Source organism: Atta cephalotes (genome assembly GCF_000143395.1).
Source record: "Atta cephalotes unplaced genomic scaffold scaffold00005, whole genome shotgun sequence".
Lineage (NCBI taxonomy): Eukaryota > Metazoa > Arthropoda > Insecta > Hymenoptera > Formicidae > Atta > Atta cephalotes.
This window is the reverse complement of record NW_012130069.1, coordinates 2,885,204-2,903,254: the sequence shown is the minus strand read 5'-3', so window position 1 is coordinate 2,903,254 and position 18,051 is coordinate 2,885,204. Positions and strand designations below refer to the sequence as shown.

The 18,051-nt window shown below is 29.3% G+C and overlaps 2 protein-coding genes across 2 annotated transcripts in view; both read left to right on the top strand.

The window, feature by feature from the left end:
• LOC105626560 overlaps nucleotides 1–850 on the top strand; it is a 2,834-nt gene extending 1,984 nt beyond the window's left edge. The window contains exons 2-4 of the mRNA XM_012207858.1: nucleotides 152–227; nucleotides 343–498; nucleotides 797–850. Coding sequence (XP_012063248.1) covers nucleotides 152–227; nucleotides 343–498; nucleotides 797–850 — 286 coding nt within the window. The remainder of the gene's footprint in view (nucleotides 1–151; nucleotides 228–342; nucleotides 499–796) is intronic.
• A 5,623-nt stretch (nucleotides 851–6,473) lies between these two features.
• On the top strand, nucleotides 6,474–13,021 carry LOC105626559. Its single transcript, XM_012207857.1, has 9 exons — nucleotides 6,474–7,267; nucleotides 7,570–7,669; nucleotides 7,777–7,887; nucleotides 7,982–8,137; nucleotides 11,120–11,964; nucleotides 12,309–12,408; nucleotides 12,519–12,620; nucleotides 12,735–12,890; nucleotides 12,968–13,021. The coding sequence occupies exons 1-9, from the start codon at nucleotides 6,474–6,476 to the stop codon at nucleotides 13,019–13,021; spliced, it is 2,418 nt and encodes an 805-aa protein (XP_012063247.1).
• Nucleotides 13,022–18,051: the final 5,030 nt, after the last annotated feature.

Below are 18,051 nucleotides of genomic sequence, written 5' to 3'. Positions count from 1 at the left end.
GTTGTGTGTGTGTGTGTGTGTGTGTGTGTGTGTGTGTGTGTGTGTGTGTGTGTGTGTGTGTGTGTGTGTGTGTGTGTGTGTGTATTTATTTATAGGATAATTATATGTATTTATAGGAATGGAAATTGCACGATACTAAAAATTTGCTTACGTACTTTACTATATTCATAGCCATGTCATGCAACATTTTTATATTTTGTTATATTGCTGAAATCCTCACGGACCAGGTAGTTGCATCGTATATACGTATACATATTTGTATATAAATTTTTTTCTCTTTTATTATAATAGTCTAAAATAAAATTATGACGTAAAAACATAGATCAAATAAAGTTTGTATAGTGTCAAAAAATAGGAGAAATGGCATATATGACAGAGTGGTACCGATTACATCATAAAATTGCGATCGATCTAATTCTAATAATTTCAAGATCAAATGCCGTTATTAAGATAACCGCCGGTAAAATGGTTCAGTTATCTATTGCAACTTTTGGAGATGTAAGTTTATTTAAATATTATATTAACATTTTTTTATAAACAAAATTTGATTTATTTTTTTAAACTTCCATAAAATTTTTTTAAATTTTACCACTCTTATATGTAACTTTTATATATAAACTTTTAACTATTTATATGTCTTAATGTTTATTATATTGGATATTTATATTGCATAATATTAAATTTTATATTGCTTAATTTGTTAATATTCTAATACATGCGCCTAGAAAGATCTAAAAATTATTACATAAAAAATCCGCAATGATTAAGATGGATCTATCAACTATAATTGTTTCAGGTTATGAAAACATCATTTGCGTATTTAAATATACTCAGAACAGTAGCGACATAACAAAATGTAGATGTATATGACATAAAAGCTCCAGATAACAAATATTCAAATTATAATGAATAATCAATGTAGTGATATAACTGATTCTATGGTTAATAAGTATATTTTTTCTTCTCAATAATGTTATGCAATATATTCCATTTTATGTTTTGTCTTATTAATAATGATACATTTTGATGTGTGTAACAAACAAAATAATACAACATATAACTTTTAACAACTAAAGTGTAAAATATAAACTATTAAAAGAAGTCACACTTTTGCCTAATGTAATTTATATTAAGAATACTCGTTAAACAAAAATAAATATAAATTTGATTACTTTGTTGATCATGCTATCCTATGAATTATGTTTAGATGATTCATAAAATTCATGTGATTTCATGCAAGTAGTAGCTATAAGTATCGATTATACTCTGTCTCAGCTGGCGTGCAATTTTGTTCGCTCTCCTTCAGGAACTCGAACCGAAATTTCACTCCGGTCAGAAGTTGTATCCAATTTTCAGTTTCGGTTCCGATTCCGATTCTTTTACCGGATAACAATTTTGGTCTTTTTCGGTCTTTTTCGATTCCGTATCGAAAAAATCCGAAATCCAAGTGGTTTCAACTCTTTTATCGATAACGGTGACTATAACCGTTTAAATTTCAATTTTTTTTTGTTACGATTGTGGGTGTATGATTATCTAGAAAAAGATAATATAATAAGTATAAATTGCATGTAAAAATTCACATTTATTGGAAAGGAACATTTTTTAAAAGGATGTTTGAGAGCCGATTTTAAAGGTATTTTTTGTGAATTTTTTTAATGAATAAAAATTTAGTGTATTTTTTATCACTAAAGATATCGCAAAAAGTAATATAAAATGGCATAACTTTATTTTAAACATATAATATGCATAAAACTTATTGAAATGCAAAATTAATTATTAAACATTTTAGGTAATTAAAATGTCGGTCGCATATTTAAATATGCCTCGAACTTTGACTATGTAAATGCTGTGAATCTAAATGGTAAAATATGAATATTTGTAATATTCTCTATTTAGATGTATTAAATATATAAAGTTTTTCGTATAGAAATTGTATGTTTCATATATATATTTAATACAAATTTAATCTACACACATATAAACATATATGATAACGGATGCATCAACGAATGATAGAAATTAGAGAAAATTAATATGAGTATAAACTCTATGCTTAGATTCTGTATTATATAGTAGAGGTGATAATGAGTACGCATAGAATTAATGTCTCGATGTAGATAGAATAATAATTCAGTTCACTGTATGGAAAGCTTTATCAGTGTGAGTTATAGAAGTAAGTTATAGAAAATTCATTCTATTATTTGATTATGATTAAAAATTAGAAATAAAAATTAATATTTTATTGATTATTATTATAACTTTTTGTTTCTAGGTTTTATATATTTCATTGCTAATCAGGAACTTTTCTACTGGATATAAAATTGATTTATCATCAGCTATAGTCATGTAAGTACTATATCATATCATATTAAAAAATAAATCAGAATTTTATATCTTAATAATTTTATATCTTATTAATAGTACTAGAAATATGATAAAATATAATTTTCTTACAAGAAAACAAAAATATAATAAAATAAAATTCCAGTCAATAAATATCTTCCATCAATACATATCTAAGTTAATCATAGATATCATATTAATGTTTTTAATTATTTAAAAAAAAATATATTATCAAATTATTTTTCACTTTTACTTAAATATGTTCACAACGAGGAAATATTATTTGAAGTATAGCAATCTTCGTGCTAAATGTAACTCATTACTAAATTTTTGGAATATGTATCATAAAATACAAATGTTACCTGTATCCAGCTGAATCGCTGGATAATGAAGTCGACTGTGACTCTGACTAGAGTTATCCAATATTTTATGTATAGAAAAATTCGTATATATTTTCTGATAAATGTAATCTGTATCGCTTTACTCAGTTTCTTCTTTATACCCTTTGTCATGCATATGATACTTTAAATGAATAATACGAATCATATTTGTGCGAGTTTTTATATAACTATAATGGTTGTGATAAACTATTCTTCATTAATCATATGCGAGAACGACATCCGCAGTTTTATTTTAAACATATCGAAAAAGACTGGATAAATATTCGATATTATGAGAATTGGATTATAAAAAAATCTGGTCGGCGCTTGACGATGACCTCCGCATTACGTTCTTCATATACAGCAGTGTTATTTTTTATTAACTTATTCTGCCATTGAATGCTGACAAAAATACGGATGAAAACTCAATATATTAACCATTAATAAATCCGATTGCCAAGATGATTGTCGACGCATGATATAGTCCCATCAATAAAATTTTCTTTTGAAAGCAGTTTCTATACTATATAGGGTTTCCTCGCGCATTTTATCTTTGCCAGTGCAAGAAGCTTAGCTACCGTATTCGCGATGCATGCCTGTGATCGTCTGAAAATCTTAATACAGGATCAAATACTTGATGGACAGACGGGAAGGTATATGATAACATGGATGAAAGATTGTCAATGATCGTGCAACGATACATTCGAATTTTACAGTGAGTTATTTTTTACTAGCATCGCCAATGTTTCTTGTATCCAACATATATATATATATATATCTATATATGTGCTTCAATTTAATTTTAATTGTTTAAGAACACTTAACAAAATCATACTTTTCCTGTGAAATATTTTTTACACGATAATGTTACCTTCCAATTTTATATCGTTAATAGACACGGTACTGCGTGAAATATCTATATTGAAAATTATAATTAAATATATATATTAAACATATGTTTTCTTGAATATCGTATAAATGCATATCGTATAAAAGTATGTACGTATTTCACCAAGTGTATTGTAATTTCGAAGCAATATTAGAAATCAGTGTTTACGCGAATAGATCTTCACATTACAGGAATTGGAAACTAGATAGCCTATGAACCTTACAACATTTATTGTTCTGCTTACATCTGTTATGTTTACTATTTTTATTATTCTGCTACTATTTTTATTACTTACTATTTTATTACATTAACGAGCTTGTAACAGAAAAGATAAAAAAACTCATCCGCAATTGTGATAAATTTAATGTTTTACCCCGGACCTACAATAAAGTTCTAAGCCTTAAGTCATAAGAAATGGACAAATCATAGTCTTTCTTGAATTCGATTGTAATTAATCAATTTCTTACGACTTAAGGCTTAAAACACCTATTGTAGATCCGGGGATACGTACTTTGTACGCATAGTATATTCACAGTATACTTTCACAATATATTTTTACAGTAGTAAAAATATTATAAATTTAATAATAAATTTATAAAATTTAGAATTCATTGTAGAAAGTAGCTCCTAGCAGCGTAAGTCTAGTCATGTTTCAAATAAAAGAAATGAGAAAAGCAATCTTGTAAACAGTGCAAAAAAGTCAGTGAAATATTGATCGTTTTTTTCTATCTTGCCCTACCGTTCAGTGTCAGCAAAATTACAGAAGATAAGAGTAATCTGACATCAGTCACTAGTGTATCCAGTTGCCAGGATGATTATCAATGTACGACACCGGTGAACATTCGGATCGGGAACGTTACAATAACTCATAAGGTCACGCGACAAAAGTTGGCTATCATCGTGGAGCAACATCTCCGTCTGTACTGAGGTAATATTTACACACTGTAAAAAATATATTTCACTGTTTTGAAAATATATTTGATTTTTTATTTATATTTCCATCAAAATTCAAATGAGTGGAATGAAATTATAATATTTAAATCGCCGATTCAGCAATTCGTTAAAAAAATATTCTTTTTATTTTTATTGTAATTTTTATTTTAACTGGTTTTGTAGTTAGAACTTTCAAAATTTTGTTTAAATTTCTATCCTGTAGAGAAGTTACACATAACAAAAAAGGATATTAGAAAATGTAATAGTATATTAAATTATTATATTATTTTATAATCGTTTCTATCTGCGATACAAAACTGAAATTAAAATTATTATTTTAGTAATATAATATACTATATTATATATATATATATATATATATATATTATTACAATAGTTTTAATTTCAGTTTTGTATCATAGATAAAAATGATTATAAAATAATATATGCATCAAATATGTCTCATTGAATTATTGGAATATCACTACTGCATGGTCGGATATTATATGATTACGATATGCTGGTATCAAATCAAACCGTTGTAATAACTGCAAAATAAATCTGTGTTCGTGCGTGTATGTATGCACGCGTGTGTGTATGTATGTGTGTGTATGTGTGTATTTATTTATGAGATGATTATATATATTTATAGGAATGGAAATTGTACGATACTAAAAATTTGCTTACGTACTTTACTATATTAATAAGTATATCATGCAACATTTTTATATTTTGTTATGTTGTTGAAATCCTCACGGACCAAGTAGTTGCATATATACATATACATATTTGTATATTATTTAAATTTTTGTCTCTTTTATTCTAATAATTTAAAATAAAATTATGACGTAAAAACATAGATCAAATTACAGTTTGTATAGTGTTAAAAAATAGGAGAAATGGCATACATGACAGAGTGGTATCGATTACATCATAAAATTGCAATCGACCTAATTCTAATAATTTTAAGATCAAATGCCATTATTAAAATAACCGCCGGAAAAATAGTTCAGTTATCTATTGCAAGTTTTGAAGATGTAAATTTATCTAAATAGTGTATTAACATTTTTTTATAATATTTCGAGGCAGATTTGTTTTTATAAATTTCCATAAAATTTTTAAAAATATTTTACTATTTTTATATATGTACTTTTATATATGAATTTTTAACTATTTATATGTCTTAATGTTTATTATATTGAGTGTTTATATTGCTTATAATTTTTTAATATTCTAATACATGCGTCTAAAAAAAATCTAAAAATTATTACATAAAAAATGCGCAAAGATTATTAAGATGAATCTATCAACTATAATTGTTTCAGGTCATGAAAACATCGTTTGCGTATTTAAATATACTCAGAATAGTAGCGACATAACAAAATCTAGATGTATATGACATAAAAGCCAGATAACAAGATATTCAAGTGAATAATCAATGTAATGATATAGCTGATTCTATGATATTAATAAGTATATTTTTTTCTTCTCAATAATGTCATTATGCTATATATCCCATTTTATGTTTTGTCTTATTAATAATACATTTTTATGTGTATAACAAACAAGATATAACTTTTAAGTCATCAGCTAAAGTGTAATATAAACTACCAAAAGACGTCACACTTTTGCCTAATATAATTTACATTAAGACTACTCATTAAATAAAAATAACTGCGAATTTGATTATCTTTGTTGACCAAGCTATCCCGTGAATTGTGTTCAGATGTCTCGTACAATTCATGTGATTTCGTGCAACTAGTAGCTATAAGTATCGATTATATTCTGTCTCAGCTGGATAGCGTACAAATTTGTTCTCTCTCCTCGCATGTCTGCGCAGGCGCTGGCATAACCACTTCGTTGAAAAATCAAGTAGTAGGATTATAGCCCGTACTATCAGTACCTGGCGCGTTGTCTATGAATCGACTATGAAGCGCGTTTCTAGCGAGATCATTGTGAACAATTACAAACGAGACAATGATTATAGTTTACAGTTAAATCGTTGGTTTTTGAAATCGATAGGCGCTTGGCCAGAAATACAAACAAATTCAATGATTAAGACTGTATTAATAAATATCTTGCGAATAATATGTCATTCATTAATAGCTTTTACCGTGATATCTGCTATATTATATATATTATTTGAAGAAAAGGATTTCCGTTTGAGACTCAAGGCTATTGGACCTACGAGTCATATTCTGATGGGTGGAATTAATTATTGCTCGCTCTTGCACCATAATAATCGGATACGTACGTCTATAGAGCATATGGAGACCGATTGGCGGATGGTGAAGAAAGAATATGATCGGGAATTAATGTTACGAAACGCAAGAGTGGGACGCGTTATAGCGGGCATTTGCGCGCTTATCCTGCAAGGTGGCGTTATTTGTTACAACATAGCGAGAGGAATGTCACGGATATCCGTGAAAATCGGCAACAAGACAATTGAAACAGGTCGTCTACCTTGTCCATCCTTCAACAAAATCGTAGACACCAGACTTAGTCCAGTATATGAGATCGTGCTCGCGTTGCAGTGTCTTTCGACCATCGTGGTAAATAACATCACGATCGGTGCCTGTGGTCTCGCCGCGGTTTTCGCGATGCATGCATCCGGTCAACTCAATGTCGTGATGTTACATCTCGAAGAACTCGTCACCGAGCGACAAGATCTCTTTCAGCTGAGACTGGCAAACATTGTGGAGCATCACCTGCGAGCCTTGAGGTAAAAACTAATTTTAAAAGATTATGTACAAATAAATTTTAATTCTCTATGAGAAATGATACGGTTGTATATTTTATAAACTTTGACTGATTCTTGAATAATCTTTAAAACTAATTTCTCGTGAAACGTAATTTTTGTCTGAAAAAAGTGCCAAAAAAAAGTAATATGTGGAAAAATTATCTAATATTTTTTTCTAAATATATCATATTTGCAGAATTGTAACTATCGCGGCTGTAAGATATTCGGATAAAAAAATTGTGTGTCTTTAACGTCGCGGCTGTTGCTGGATGTGTCGATTGCAGGTTTCTTTCACATTTGGAGGCAATTATGAGTGAGATATGTTTTGTGGAATTAATCGGGTGTACATTCAACTTGTGCATGTTAGGATATTACACCATTACGGTATGCTTAAAATTTAAGAAAGGTGAATATGTGACAGATTGTATATATCGTTACTACATCTATATTATAAATGCTGCTTACTTTGTATAACTTGTATATTCTTCCAGGAATGGCATGAAGAGAGTATAAACACTATAATAACATATATCATGGTGTTAACAGCAATGATGTTTAATATCTTCATATTTTGCTTCATTGGCGAACTCGTGTCGGATCAGGTACATAAAGTAATTGTGTTCCATTTCAAAAGCTTTTCTTATATGTTTATCTGCAATTCAAATATTATTCACACTTGGATTCATTATGTGATAGTGTAAAAAAGTTGGTGAAGTAGCTTATTTGACGGATTGGTATAAATTACCACATAAAATCATTCTTGGTCTTATTTTAATAATCTTGCGATCAAGAATTGTTACCAAAATCACGGCTGGAAAAATATTTCATATGTCTATCCAGACTTTCGGTGTTGTAAGTATTATGAAAATTATAAATATAACTTTTAATAAAATTAAAATTTAGTATATTTAGTATATTTTTTATTGCTAAAAATATTATTGCAAAAAGTAATATAAAACTTTATTTTAAATATAATGTTTAAAATAAAGTTATGCCATTTTATATTACTAATATGCATATGTATAAAACTTATTAAAATGCAAAATTAATTATTAAACATTTTAGGTAATTAAAACGTCGGTCGCATATTTAAATATGCTTCGAACTTTGACTATGTAAATGCTGTGAATGTAAATAGTAAAATATGAATATTTGTAATATTCTCTATTTAGATATATTAAAAAATATATAAAATTTTTCATATAGAAATTATGTGTATTTCATACGTAAACCTAATACAAACATATAAACTAATCCACACATATAAACATACAAGCACATATATGATAACGGATGCATTACGATAGAAATTAGAAAAAATTAATATGAGTATAAATGCCTCTATGCTTAGATTTTGTATTATATAGTAGAGGTGATGATGAGTACGCAGTAGAGTTAATGTCTCGATGTATAATAATAATTCAGTTAGCATCACTGTATGGGCTTTATCAGTGTAAGTTAAGTTATAGAAAATTCATTCTATTATTTGATCATGGTTGAGAATTAGAAGTAAAAATTAATATTTTATCGATTATTATTATAATTTTTTGTTTCTAGATTTTAAATGTATTTTAAATGTTTCATTGTGAATCAAGAACTTTTCTCACACATTTTACTATCAATTAAAGGATAATCCTTTTCTTGTCAATAAAATAGTAAATAATATTCTTTATTATATATTTCAGTTCTTTCTTTATATGATACGACTATCTATCAAGCAATATCAATCAAGTTGTAGTAATTACATTATCTAAAAGTACGTAATGCTTTAGAGGTAGAGAATGAATATGTATTCTTGCCTCCATATATATATATTATCCCAAAAATTTTCAGTCTTGCTCTGATGGATATTGTCAATGCACAATGGTATTGTCTTTACTTTAAAAGTATCTCTGTACTACTAAAGTAAATTAAATTTTATATATTTTATATAATTTTTATTAAAATCTTTATATTAAAAGTATTAATGGCTAATAAACATTCTTTTTACAATTAATCCTGTTGCTCGTAATCGAGCGTAATGACTTCTTTCATATGTATACCTGTGGTGCGCACGCTATATTGAACTATATGATTATACACATATGGGACCTATTTTTTAACGTCGATTCCGAACGTCAAAATTTTGTTAGAGAAGCGTTTTTGATAAAGATACTCTCAGTTGTTACTTCTTTTCGAGAGGAGATACAAATGTATGAAAATATTGTTGAGTTTATCAGAAATCGAATCTCGGGATCTCTAACATAGCAGACAAGTGCGCTGTCTGCTCGTGCTGCCACACTCGCTCTCTTCGTAATAAACATAAAATTTCAAATTTATCTGTACTATGAAAATTAAGTTTTTTTTAAAGTTTTTTGTAAAGTGATGTGATTGACATAACTAGAAATACAATCTTGTAGTACAAAAAATCGACGAAGTATCCTACATGACCGATTGGTATCGTCTGCTAGAAAAATATCGAACTATCCATTAGTACTTTTGATAGCGTAAATAAAACATCATTTATTAAATTGATTCATCAAACATATGACTTATGTGTCATTTTTCTAAATAGGTGATTAATATATCAGTTGCTTATTTGAACATATTACGTGCATTAACTATATAGACAACTCAAAATGTACAAGGAAAAAAAAGATATAGCTTACATAATTAAAAATATTTAGTTATAAGCAATATAGAAACATCATCCTAGTTTCTCTTTATATAATAAAATCTTTATATAATAGAAATGTATATAATTGATATGATTTGTTTAATTTGATGTGTCAATTACAATACTTAGCAGGCGCGATCTGGTTGTGACAACCAAAACTTAATTAGGAGATTATTTACTATAGATAAGTTATATATCTATAATTGCATCAACCGTGACATTATAAAGTATGATGTTAAAATAATAAAAATTAAATTATTAATAAGAATTAATTTCTTATTTAATCATGCTATAAATTAGGTTGCAATTTCGAAAAGCAAAAGTACCACCAAAGTGACCACACTTACAAAAATATGTATACGTGAAATGCCGTTATTGCTGCAATATAAATTAACTTAACTATTGTACTGTAGTTCAAGCAATCACATAAATAGTTGTTCCATATTTTACTATTTAATTTGGTTAGCATCACTAGATTCTGTGCAGACCAACCATATTGTTTTTCCTGTGTACAAATTATAACTACATTTCTGTAAGTGTACAATAAAAAATATGAAACTAGTAATTTTATAAAATTAATTAAGTATTCAGTACGGCATTAAAGAAAGAATAAGAATAAGAAATACATAGAGATTTAATAAATAAAAAGATGTGCGTGAACTTTGACATTTATTCTAAAATGTGATACTTCTTTCGTGTCTTATTTTACTAATTTTTTTTCTATTTAAATTCTAATAAATTTCAATTCTAATAAATTTCAAAGTATAGTCATTATATTTCAAAATATTAATTCATTTAATATACATATTCATACATATTTATACATATTCATTTAATTATCTAATTTTATGAAAATGTATATGTATGATTTCGTACATATGCAATATTTATATTCCAAAGAAAAATTTATAAAAGAAGAATGAGAATCGCGATCCTTACCGATTCTTCTCGCAAAACATACTCGTGAAAGAAGTTATATGCCTTACGTATCTAATTCACAATACAGTAAATATATCACACAAGGAAGAAGAAGAAAAAATCCTCTATTACCTTTCGTGGTTATCAGAATGACTATAAAATGCACCCCTCAACTTCATGACGTGGATCGCTCTTTCCTTGGAAGTTGAATGCGCAAGCGCCTGATATGACTACGTATTCTCGACTTTCGGTCCTTTCAGTACTACCTGAGCTTCCGTGCTTTAATGATGCGGAAATCATCCTGCACTCAGAATTCAAATCCAGTAGCGACCGTTTATGATCATGAGAAATACGCGAGGCTAAGTATTCAGCAGATCCGTTGGATAATGAAGTCAATTGGCATTTGGCCCAATTCACTCAAATCCTCTTCTTCGATAAAGAAATATGTGCGCGTGCTAATGAACATAATTTATCTCAGTATAATGGCTTTTCTCTTCATTCCGGGCGTCTTCTACGTCGTGCTCGAAGTCGAAGACATATACAATACCTTGAAGTTCATTGGGCCGTTATCCTTTTGCCTAATGACTATCATGAAGTACAGCTCGCTGGCCTTTTGCAGAAGAGATATCCGTGTATGTATCGAGCATATCAAAATCGATTGGAGGAATACGTGGTATCACGACGATCGCGCGATTATGACTAAAAACGCGGAATTCGGCCGTCGTCTCATAGTGATCAACGGGTTCTTCGCGTACAGCGGTGCCATATTCTTTCACATCGCCATGCCGATTAGCATGGGCAAGATTACAGAGAGTAATCTGACGTACCAACCATTGCCGTATCCGGTCTCAAGGATTATTGTCGATACGCGTCATAGTCCAATAAATGAGATTTTCTTTTGGACTCAGTTCGTGTCGGCTGTCGTTTCGCAAACCGCTGTGACCGCTACCTGTGGTTTGATTGCCGTTTTGGCAGTACACGCTTACAGTCGTCTGGAGGTTCTCATGCAATGGATTGTGCATTTAGTGGACGGGAGAGAGGACTTTTCTAATAACGTAGACGAGAGGCTGGCCATAATTGTGCGAGAACATGTGCGAATTTTATGGTAAGTCCGCTATTCAGAAAATAACAATTATCTCTTTTAAATGTGTTGCATATTCAATATCCTCATTATTTTAATTTCTCGTACATTTAAAAAATAAGTTGTAAACTGTTAATCATCTCTGGTCTACAATTTATCTACAATAATACTTGTGCAATAATGCTTTTCTTTTCACTATAATGCTAATCATTACGTTGTAATAACATTTTTTTTAAAACAAGAAAAATTTATTGTTTTGAAACACTCAAAAATGATTATATAAATTATATACTGTTTTCTTATTTGTAATATTATGATTAATTGATTGTTATACATATTTCCATTCACGTACGTGTATTATTTTGCAGTTTTATAGAGTTAACAGAAAAAATATTGCACAAGATATCTCTTGTGGAAGTTGTAGGAAATACGCTCAACATATGTTTCCTTGGATATTATACAATTACGGTACGTACATTGTGTAAAATATGTGGCAAAACCAATTATTCTGTAATAATATTGGAATACGGATGATGTATGCAAAATATGTTTTCGAAAATAGAAAATTTTAATTGCAGGAATGGGAAAACGGCTTTGCAATAACATACATTATTCTGCTTATGAGTTTTGTCTTCAATCTTTTCGTATTTTGTTATATAGGTGAACTTGTTGCCGAGCAGGTATGATTTGGATTACCGCCAAAATTAAAATAAAAAGTTTTATTATTGCAAATGCAAAAATAAATGTTTGAGTGTAATTCATTTAATCAATTAATGAATCAATCCTGTATATAGTGCAAGAGAGTTAGTGAGGTTTCATATATGATCGATTGGTATCGTCTATCAGAAAGGAAAGCTCTAGCTATTATACTAATGATTGCGATGTCCAATTCATCGGTTAAACTTACTGCTGGGAATATCATTGAGTTATCTATGATCAGTTTCGGTGATGTAAGTATTTACAAATTAATTATAAGTTTTATAGAATAAATTTTTAATTGCATGACTCATAAACGTTTATTAAACAGGTGATTAAGACATCGATTGCCTATTTAAATATGTTACGTACACTTACTACTTAAAAATTTTTCATAAATTACAGTACTGATGATTGATGTAAATTGTATTTGTTGCAAAATAAATAATAATATCAAACCAGTTAATTTTATAAAATACCAATATATCAATTAATCAATCTTTACATGAAAATAAAAGAAGAAATGAAGCTTCGATTTAATAAGTAAGATTTAATAAGTAAGATTTAATTAATAAGTAACAGATTTAATAAGTAAGAAGCATTAAATTAATACTAATTCAAGAATCTAATACGTCTTTTATACTTAGGTTTTTAAAATAATTTCTAGTTCACTTTGTGCGATGAATGTAAATATTTCTCTACTACAATTTCATAATTATTTAGAAAAAAACGGTTCATTAAAATAACAAATTTTAAAATGTTGATAAATTATTTCCCACATACAAACAAATATAAAAATGTATTTTATATATTTATAATAAACATAAATGTTAACTAAATTCATTTAATAAAATTCATTTAATAAAATTGCTTTTATTTTCTTTTTTTTTGTAAACATTTAATCTTAATATTGATTTTTTATTATTTTAATTGGGAGCGAATAACTATTCGTATTTTACTTATATTTTGTCTCAAGAGTACTCAAGAGTATATCATATAAAATAGAATTTTAAATAGAGATATTTAAAGCAAAAATTCAAGTAAGCATATGATGTGCTAGTATGCAGAACGAAAGACATCTTTTAATCTTCTAACGTAAAAAATTATATTTCGTGGATAAAAAATTTATCGTGTTTTCACATGACTTATAACTGACAGCATTCAATCATCTTCTTATTCGATCATCTTCTTCTCTTTATCTTTATTATCTCTATATCCTCTATCTTTATTACACATTATATTGAACTTTATATGCAACAAGTTATACTGTAAATATCGATTGTGTATAGTCAGCCGACACAGCTACGTTTTTTTCTGTCAAGAATAAGTCATATGTTCGCATATGTACTGCCGTATTTAAATTGCTATAGGCAGTAGTAAAGATCCTGTAATCAGAATTTGGCGAAAGCGGACACCATTTCTGATTGATTCTGTGATTTTGGTTCACTCGGTATTCTTCGGATAGCTCCGTACATTCTCGGAAAACGAGTGCGAAGGAAAGAAAGAGATAGATAACTATACAAGCAGATGAATAAGGCTATAAATGCTTTGAAGCATTTGATGGATCAATGAGAAAAAAGAATTTTACAAATTGATTTATCAAAAAATGCTTTAAAGCATTTGTAATATCATATTGACCATCCTAAAACCTGTGTCCAACCAAACCAAAGAGATTAGAAATCGTTCCGAGACCTTGGACAAAGAGAAAATTAATAAATTATAATTCAGCCAATTGATCAACTCAATTGGTTTCTTCAAGTATTGTCACGTATTGCCTATCACGCATTCTAATATTTTATACGTTCATACGAGAAAGTAACATCTATTATCTCTTTCTATCCGCCATTTTTGGTCTATTCACCAAACTTTGATTGTAGGATCTCTAGTACAGACTAATGATTGACACGCTCACTACAGATAAAGTACAGTGCGTTCTTTCGTACCAGTCTAAAAATATTTATATTTGAAATAATAATTTACAGCCTTCAACTAAATTGATGGATTTTAAAACCGGTAAATGTTTAGAGCTTGATGCTCAAGAAGATTTTATCGAAAATTCTGAAATTTATGAATTACTCCTCGATAACTCTCACTCTCTCTTTACGGTATATTCTTCTCGAAGAGAAGGATATCCGTTTAAAACTGTAGGTCATGGAATCTACAATTTACTGGCTTAAAGATGGTATAAATTATTGCTCGTATTTATGTTAAAAGGATACGTAAATTTATCGAACAAATGAAGATTGATTAGCGAATGGAAGAGATCACAAGGAGAGAGATTTTTTTTTATCATCATTAAGACAAGGAGTGCATTCGTTTCATGCATGATGCATCATTTACTCTTATTGTTCACCGAATGTTAAACAAGGATAAATGATGCATCATGCATGTGGTAACCATATTTTCTTTAAAAAAATGAAGGACAAATCTGAAAATTTTAGAGTTTTCTTCCTACATGTTTTCAAACCAGTTTAACTATCAAGAATCTGTGCATATAGAATTTTATTGCACTAATAATCAAATTGAGATAATGCGCAATTTTCTGATAATTTGAAACTGATTCGACTGTATTGGAACAAATCCTTGATCTGAAATAATAAAAAGTTCGAAAGAATAAAAAATGAAAGCAACTCTAGTTTGAATTTAATGTAAAAAATTAAGAAATATAATTAACAAAAACAAAGTGTATTTATATGTATAAAACTGTAAAATATTTTCCATAAAAATTTGTTCATTAATATAATATTATATACAAACATTGGAACGCTAGTTAGAAAAGAATTTCCCGTAATGTCAAAATAAAGGATAATATTGGAAAATAAAGGACAAAATTGAATTTTGAAGATACAAATAAATTTAAATGATAGCTATCTGAAATAAAAGACCTTTACAATAAAGGTATGGTCACCGTAATCATGCGTGAAACCATGGAATATTAAGATATGCCTTCCAATAAGCGACATAGTGCGATACAGTGACCTTTGTTTGGCAAACAACAAGGATGTAATGATCCATGATTGTATCACAGCGTGTCATTTGTGTCTCTTGTTGGAAGGCATACAAGAATAAGACTAAACTCAAATCCGATCACGAAAAAAATGAGTTCGAAACACGCTGTTGAAAACGCTGTATGGCAGAAATTTGAGCGCTCCTGTCGGAGAAAACTTAGAGGATTTGATAAATATTTTTCTTCCTATTTTTCTGTAATTCTGTACATTTGTATATTTTCATGCGTAGAATATATTTCTGAGAAGGAAAGTTGTCAAGATTCGTTTTTATTCTTTTTAATTTCAAAGTTTTTTGATCGATAAGTTAAAAAAACGATAATTTATGGCTATGCATATGTATGTGTATATGACCTATGACAGTCAATACTTCCAACTTTTCCCACAAGGCCATTATGGCACTAAAACCACATCGGCCTGATATTCCATGAGTTTTTCGATACCGTGTTTCGAGCCCATTTTCATAACTAAAATTTGGTCTTCTATCTCTTCGTGCATGAAATGGAATGCATCTATGATGAGACACACTAGAAGAAAATGCATTGTAGCAAGCATTTAAGGGAATTCTAAAGCGAAGCTCGAACTCTAACGAAGTCACCAGAAGTCGCTATTTTTCCAGCGCATCGACATATCTTTATGTATTATCACACCAATTTCTCACGAAACCTATGATACTCTCAGTCGCACATTCGTGTCAATTTTCGTATAACAAATTCGCGATATAGTTTAAATCTAATTCTAAGAATTCGACGTTGTTTGTCCGTGCAAACTATGTATTTGTGGATTACTCATTCGTAGGTACAGTTGCAAAACTTTCGTATAAAGTAAATGTTGAGACATTGATGTGGTATTATATAAAGGTTACGTTGCGTTTCACGCATGATGCGCATGCTGCATTATTTATCCTTGTCATTCCCGAATGTTAAATAAGAGTAAATGATGCATCATGCGCATCATGTGTGAAATAGAACGCAGCTAAAGACATGTCAATGCGCGGCGCGATCTCTGATGATTTCGGAGCTTCTCTTAAGCATTCATCATGCAAGGTGATATTTTTTTGTTACATTGTAACGAGGAGAAAATCACGTAATCAACAATGAAATAGTCGCAATAAGTTATTTATTATGTCCATTTTTAAATATGATTGTGGATTTGGATATCAAATTTAATCTCAGTATATGTGTATCCTGTTTACGCTTCAGTCTCTGTGTACGCTACAGCCTTTCATCCCTCATCATGAACAACACTATAGTGGTGCATACGGGTTGATCGTATTATTCGCGATACACATTCAATTGCAACACGATCTGACTTCTCAGCTCATGAATCAATGTTAATAAATAACCAAATTCAAATTGGCGGAGAAGGAATTATTAATTATATTATGCCCACTCGGGGGCATGACATTGACAACAATGTCAAAGGCAAGATCATTGGAGGATAATTCTCTATATTAAATAATTATCATGTTTTTTTTCTGTAATTTCTGTAAATGTAACATATTAGTACGACATTAAAGAAAGTATAAGAATAAGAATAAGAAATAAATACAGATTTAATAAATAAAAAGATGTGTGCATAAATTTTGACATTTATTCTACAATGTGATACTTCTTTCGTGTGTTATTTTTCTATTTTTTTATCGTTTACTATTTACAATTAAATTCTTTAATGAATTTCAAAATATGATCATTATATTTCAAAATATTAATAAATATGTATACATATTCATCTAATTATCTAAATTTATGAATATGTATATGTATGAATTTATACATATGCAATATTTTTATTCCAATGAAGAATTCATAAAAGAAGAATCGCGATGCTTACCGATTCTTCTCGCAAAACATACTCATGGAACAGGTTATGTTACGCACATAATTCACAGAACATAATAACCAATATATACAAGGAAGAGGAAGAAAAAATTCTCGTGGTTGTCAGTATAACTATAAAATGCACCCCTCAACTTCATGACATGGATCACTCTTTCCTTGGAAGTTAAACGCGCAAGCGCCTGACGTGACTATGTGTTCTCGACTTTCGGTCTTTTCAGTACTACCTGAGCTTCCGTGCTTTAATGATGCGGAAATCACCCTCTACTAAAAAAGTAAATTCAACGACCGTTTACGATCGCGAAAAAGACGCGCAAATAAATATACAGCAGATCCGTTGGTTACTAAAATCAATTGGCATTTGGCCCAATTCACTCAAATCCTCTTCTTCAATAAAGAAATATGTGCGCGTGTTAATGAACGTAATTTATCTCGGTATGGTGGCTTTTCTCTTCATTCCGTGCGTCTTTTACGTCGTGCTCGAAGTCAAAGATATATACAATATCTTAAAGTTCACCGGACCATTGTCCTTTGGCCTGATGGTTACTATGAAGTATAGCTCGCTGGCTCTT